General features: G+C 49.2%; 1 protein-coding gene across 1 annotated transcript in view; it reads right to left on the reverse strand.

Annotated features, from left to right (window-relative positions):
• The window catches only part of Ccdc69 (coiled-coil domain containing 69), a 38,568-nt gene that overhangs the window by 23,362 nt on the left and 9,206 nt on the right, over window positions 1-6,000 (reverse strand). The window contains exon 2 of the mRNA XM_013033787.1: window positions 1,795-1,918. Within this exon, the coding sequence (XP_012889241.1) occupies window positions 1,795-1,918 (124 nt within the window). The remainder of the gene's footprint in view (window positions 1-1,794; window positions 1,919-6,000) is intronic.

A 6,000-nucleotide genomic window follows, 5' to 3' on the forward strand; every position in this document is an offset into this window, starting at 1 on the left:
GATGACACGCATGAGCTACCAGCACTGAGAAATCTTTATTTTATTTGGCAGTCCTGGGCTTGAACTCAGGGCCTGGGCGCTGTCCCTGAGCTTCTTTTGCTCAAGGCTAGCACTCTACCACTTAAGCCACAGCGCCACTTCTGGATTTTTCTGTGTATGTGGTACTGAGGAATCGAACCCAGGGCTCCGTGCATGCCAGGCAAGCACTCTACCACTGAGCCATATTCCCAGTCCCCACCTGGAAATCTTATAAGCAGCTTAAAAACTCAAATGTCTGCCGGGCTGAGTGAGTCTCTTAAGGTGGGGTAGGGGTACAGTGCAAATGAAGGGGGCCACACGCCTTGCCCTGAAAGAAATATTGGGGTCTGCTGCAGCAGAGGAGCATGAGAGGTAAAGAAGAGCCTAAGTTGTCAGGATGTGTGTGTGTGTGTGTGTGTGTGTGTGTGTATGGTTCAGTCATGGGGCTTGAACTCAGGGCCTGGGTGCTGTCCCTGAGCTTCTGTACTCAAGGCTAGTGCTCTACTACTTGAGCCACAGCCCCACTTCTGGCTTTTGGGGTAATTCATTGGAGATAAGAGTCTCATGGACTTTCTTGCCTGAGCTGACTTTGAACCATGATCCTCAAATATCAGCTTCCTGAGTGGTTGGGATTATAGGCATGAGCTATTAGCACCTTGAGGTCTGATCTCCCATTTTTTCCCTCTCTGTCTCTGTCTCTCTGTCTCTCACTCTCTCTCCAGTTCTGGGGCTTGAACTCAGGGCCTGGGCACTATCCCTCAGCTTCTTTTGCTCAAGGCTAGCACTCTACCATTTGAACCACAGCACCACTTCTGGCTTCTTCTGTGAATGTGGTACAGATGAATCGAAACCAGGGCTTCATGCATGCTAGGCAAGCACTCTACCACTAAGCTACATTCCCAGTATCTCCCAAATGTTTTCAACAGAAGCTGGAAGATTGTTTTTGTATTTAAATGGAAAATAGGAAGCTTCTCTTTATATATATGTATAATCTGTGTAGTCTGTATCTGTCTATCTCCCTGACAGATACACACACACACACACACACACACACACACACACACACACACACACACTACTGTTCGAGCTAAACATAATATTTGGAGGTGATTGCACTGCATCTGGACCAGGTGGACAGATGATAGATCAGAGCATATGGAAAAACACTGCAGGAGCAGAAGCCATGGCTAATTCTGGCACAGATGGTGAAGGGTGAAGGTGCGCGTGTCCTTGGCAGGGGATGAGAGATGACGCTGGGTTTTGCAGGTTAAGTAGGGGTTCTTTCTCATCTGCATCCCAAGAAGAGCATTTTGGTTAGTGCCACAGGATTCTTTCTTTTCTTTTCTTCTTGCTGGCCGTGGGTCTTGAACTCAGGGCCTGAGCGCTGTCCCTGAGCTTCTTTTTGCTCAAGGCTAGCTCTCTAACACTTGGAGCCATGGCACCACTTCTGGTTTTAGGGTGATTCATGGGAGATAAGAGTCTCATGGACTTTCCTGCCCCAGGCTGGCTTTGAACCATGAGCTTCAGATCTCAGCCTCCTGAGTAGCTAGGATGACAGGCATGAGCCACCGGTGCCCAGCCCACAGGGCATTTTTAAAGGGTCCCAGTGCCCTTGCTTGCTGGCAAAGGAAGGAAAAGGGGGTTAAATGACCTGCTATGGGCAGGTGGTTAGACTTTGTGGAAGGCTCAAGGTCAGATGAGTGTTATTTAAGGTGATGGGCGGGGAGGGGGGGGGAAGGAGGCCTCCGGAAGAGCTTGGGACCATGAGGTCCTCACCTTCTGGAATGATTCAGGAGGAAGCTGAGGATCCCAAAGACACTGGTGTCTTTGGCCCTGCCCTCCTGGCTGAAATCCGGGGCTGATCTAATCCAGCAATTACGGCAGGGCTCCAGGCGGAGGGCTGGGTGTGGAGAGCTGGGTAGGCGGGAGCAGTTTCCTCCTCTGTTCTTGGTGTTGTGGTTACCAGGGCCTCGGGTTACAACACGTTTGGGTTTTTATTTTTATTTTATTTATTTATAAAAACACACACACACACACAGATACCTTTTAAATCAAGATCCTGGATAGGCTTCCCCCCAACTTCTTAAAGAAACACAGCCTGGATGCAAATTACAGGCAGCCCAGGGAGATGAATTCTCCCAAGTCAAACCCTGGTCTGCTCCCCACCCACCCACCCATCCACGCCCCTCCCTGTTTTCTTTTAGCCAGTCCTGGGGCTTAAACTCAGGGCCTAGGCACTGTCCCTGAGCTTCTTTTGCTCAAGGCTAGCACTCTACCACTTGAGCCACAGTACCACTTCTGGCTTTTTCTGTGTATGTGGTACTGAGGAATGGAACCCAGGGCTTCATGCATGCGAGGCAAGCACTCTACCACTAAGCCACCTTCCCAGCTCCTTTTTCTCTTTTTCTTTCCTTGAGCTTTGCTTGAGCCACAGTCCCCAGCCCTAGGCTTTCATTATGACCCTTGCTTTTTGCTATTAATCTGCACATGTATGACTTGGCCCTGCATCAAGTAGGCTCCAGAGAGTTTGTTTATTAATTTATTTGTTAGTCTTGGGGCTTGAACTCAGGGCCTGGGCACTGTCTCTCAGCTCCTCAGCTCAAGACGAGCGCTCTACCACTTGAGTCACAGCGCCACCTCCGGTTTTCTGGTGGTTTATTGGAGATCAGAGTCACATGGACTTTCCTGCCCTGGCTGGCTTTGAACTGTGATCCTCAGATCTCAGCCTCCTGAGTAGCTAGGATTTCAGACGTGAGTCATGTGTGCCCAGTTTCCAGGAATTTTTTTGTTGAGACAAAGCGTGACTGGGTAAATAAGTTGAACTGAGATAAATTTGGATTAAAATTACAAGCCTTCAAGGGTCTCATGGATGCCCAGAGTTTGTAGCCACAGTTGTGCAGTTAAGTAAGCAATTCTATTTGTGGGTGTGCACATGTGGGTGCCTATACATGTTTCGGTACTGGGGTTTGAACTCAGAGCCTTGGCACTTAGTTTATTTGCTCCAGGCTGACACTCTACTGCTTGAGCCACACGTTCACTGGTGGCTTTTTCTGATGGTTCTTTGGAGACAAGAGTCTCCTGGACTTTCCTGCCCAGGTTGGCTTTGAACCTCCATCCTCTGTTCTCAGCCTCCTGAGTAGCTAGGATCACAGGCGTGAGCCATTGGCACGTGAGTCTCCATTCCATTGCTTTCTGGGTTGAAGGTCTCTGTTGGTTTGCTTTTTCTCACCGTGACAAAAAAGTTGCAAAAAATCAACTTCAAGGAAGAAAGCTTCAGTTTGGCTCAGGCTGATTGCATTGTTTCTTGAGTTGTGGTGAGTCAGAACATCGTAATGGAAGGGTGTGGGGGAGAGGGGGGAAGGGAGGGAGGGCTCTGGAGGGAGATGGGTCCAAGGGCACTCGTCAGTTGGGTTGCTTTCCTCAGCTTTTACCATCATCTAAATTGGATCAATGTATTGATAACATCCTGATTCTATTACTTCCCTAAGTCCTACTTTTCAACATTACCCCACAGGTTCCATATCCACAGTGTAACAAATGATCTAGGGGCTGGGAGTGTGGCTCGGTAGTAGAGTGCTTGCCTAGCATGCATGAAGGCCTGGGTTCGATTCCTCAGTACCACATACACAGAAAAAGCTGGAGGTGGAGCTGTGGCTCAAGTGGTAGAGTGCTAGCCTTGAGCAAAAGAACCTCAGGGACAGGGTCCGGGTCCGGAGTTCAAGCCCCAGGACTGACAAAAACAAAACCAAAAACAAAACCCTGGGGCTGGGAAGGTGGCTCAGTGCTAAAGTGCTTATCTCGCATGCATATAAACAGCACCATATAAACAGAAAAAGCCGGAAGTGGCACTGTGGCTCAAGCAGTAGAGCACTAACCTTGAGCGAAAGATCTGAGGGACAGCGCCCAAGCCCAGAGTTCAAGCCCCACAACTGACCAAAACAACAACAACAACAAAGGATCTAGCCTTAATTACTATCTTTATGGGGGATAGCGGTCTGTTCTGATATACTAAGCTTTTGGTGTGTGTGTGTGTGTGTGTGTGTGTGTGTGTGTGTGTGTGTATGTGTGTGTATGCGCACATGCGCGCTCCTATGCTAGTCCACTAGTCCTGGGGCTTGAACTCAGGGTCTGGGCTCTGTCCCTGAGCCTCTCTGTGCTCAAGGCTAGCTCTCTACCACCTGAGCCACAGCACCAGTTCTGGCTTCTTCTGGGCATGTGGTACTGAAGAATCGAACCCAGGGCTTCATGCAGGCTAGGCGAGCACTCGATCACTAAGCCAGCCCCTGTCCCTCGGCTTATGTGCTCAAGGCTAGTGTTCTACTTTGGTGTGTCATTTCCACTTTTTGGTAGTTAATTGGAGATAAGAATCTCACAGACTTTCCTTCTCTGGCACAATCCTCAGATCTCAGCCTCCTGAATATCTAGGATTACAGGCATGAGCCACTGATACCATACTTTTATCCCCCCTACCACCTTTTTTTTGTCGATTGTGGGGCCTGAACTCTGGGCCTGGGCGCTGTCCCTCAGCTTTTCAGCTCAAGGCGAGCGCTCTACCACTTGAGCCACAGCGTCGCTTTTTATCCCATTTTTTTTCCTTCTGTACCAATGGGTTATGTGCTACCATTTGCCCTTCAGGTGGGGATGAAAGAAAACATCCATTTTTCCCAGAGGCTAGTGCCTCACACCTGTAATCCTAGCAACTCAAGAGGCTGAGATCTGAGCATCACAGTTCAAAGCCAGCCCAGGCAGGAAAGTCCATGAGACTCTGATCTCCAACAAACCACTCAGAAAACCAGAAGTGGTGCTGTGGCTCAAGTTGCTTGTGCTCCTGTCTGGGATTTGAACTCAGTCCTACGGAACTCCCACAACTTGAGCTATAAACCACCAAGATAAATATTTCAGAAAGAGATCTGTGTCTCTCCCAGACTGTGAAGCCTCAATATCCCAATCACCCTGGATTTCCAGAATGGACCCTGTGGGAAAATGTGAAGATCAAGAGGAAGCAAGCTAATGGGACAGAATAACACCCATGGCAGGCAAGGGCTGGCTATCTCCAGCCACCAGGGAGCCCCCCAGAAAGCATGATCAGGGGGTGGGCAGGGGCATTAGAAGAGCCTGGGAGCGGGGAAGGGGGCTTCCCCTCCCCCCCCCAGCCTCCTGCTCATCCCATGGCCCAATGTCTAAATAAGGCTGAGAAGGCACACTTGAGTCTGCTAAAAATAGATCCCCCCTCCCCGTCAAATGCCTGCCCTTGGGATCTGGCGACCTCCCCAACTCATCGGGGCTCCCCTTTGCTGCTTGGAGCCGGGCCCTGCTTGATCTATTACAGTCCCTACCAAAAAGGACTTGGGTGACAGACAGACAAGGTCCTGGGACCAGAGGTCAGGACCTTTGGCATTGCTCCAGGAAACCTTTTTTACCTTTGGACCTCAGTTTCCCCACAAAGTAAAATGAAGATGTTTAGATATTTAGATGTTAAAGCCCTGGTATGTCACTGGGGGGGGGTGTCGATGGTCGTGGTGTATACCCACTGGAAGTTTTGGGGTACACCTGTCCTATAGACTCACTTTTAGCACATGCAACATTTCCATCAAGATTTAAATCGGTTGCCCTTAATATCTGGGGAGTACACATAAAAGGATTTCCAACTTCTATTGAAAAAAAAAATCACAGCCACGAGCTGGTGGCTCACGCCTGTCATCCTAGCTACTCAGGAGGCTGAGATCTGAGGATCATGGTTCGAAGCCAGTCAGTGCAGGAAAGCTCGTGAGACTCTTGTCTCTAATTAACCACTAAAAAAAAGCCAGAAGTGGAGCTGTGGCTCCAGTGTGCTAGCCTTGAGGAAAAAGATTTAGGGACAGTGCTCAGGCCCTGAGCTAAAGCTCCAGGTCTGGCACAAAAAAAAAGAAAGAAAAGAAAATGAAAAGAAAGAAAGAAAGGAAAGAAAGAGAAAAGAGAAGGAAGGAAGGGAGAGAGAGAGAG

This window comes from Dipodomys ordii, unplaced genomic scaffold, assembly GCF_000151885.1.
Source record: "Dipodomys ordii isolate 6190 unplaced genomic scaffold, Dord_2.0 Scaffold177, whole genome shotgun sequence".
Classification (NCBI taxonomy): domain Eukaryota; kingdom Metazoa; phylum Chordata; class Mammalia; order Rodentia; family Heteromyidae; genus Dipodomys; species Dipodomys ordii.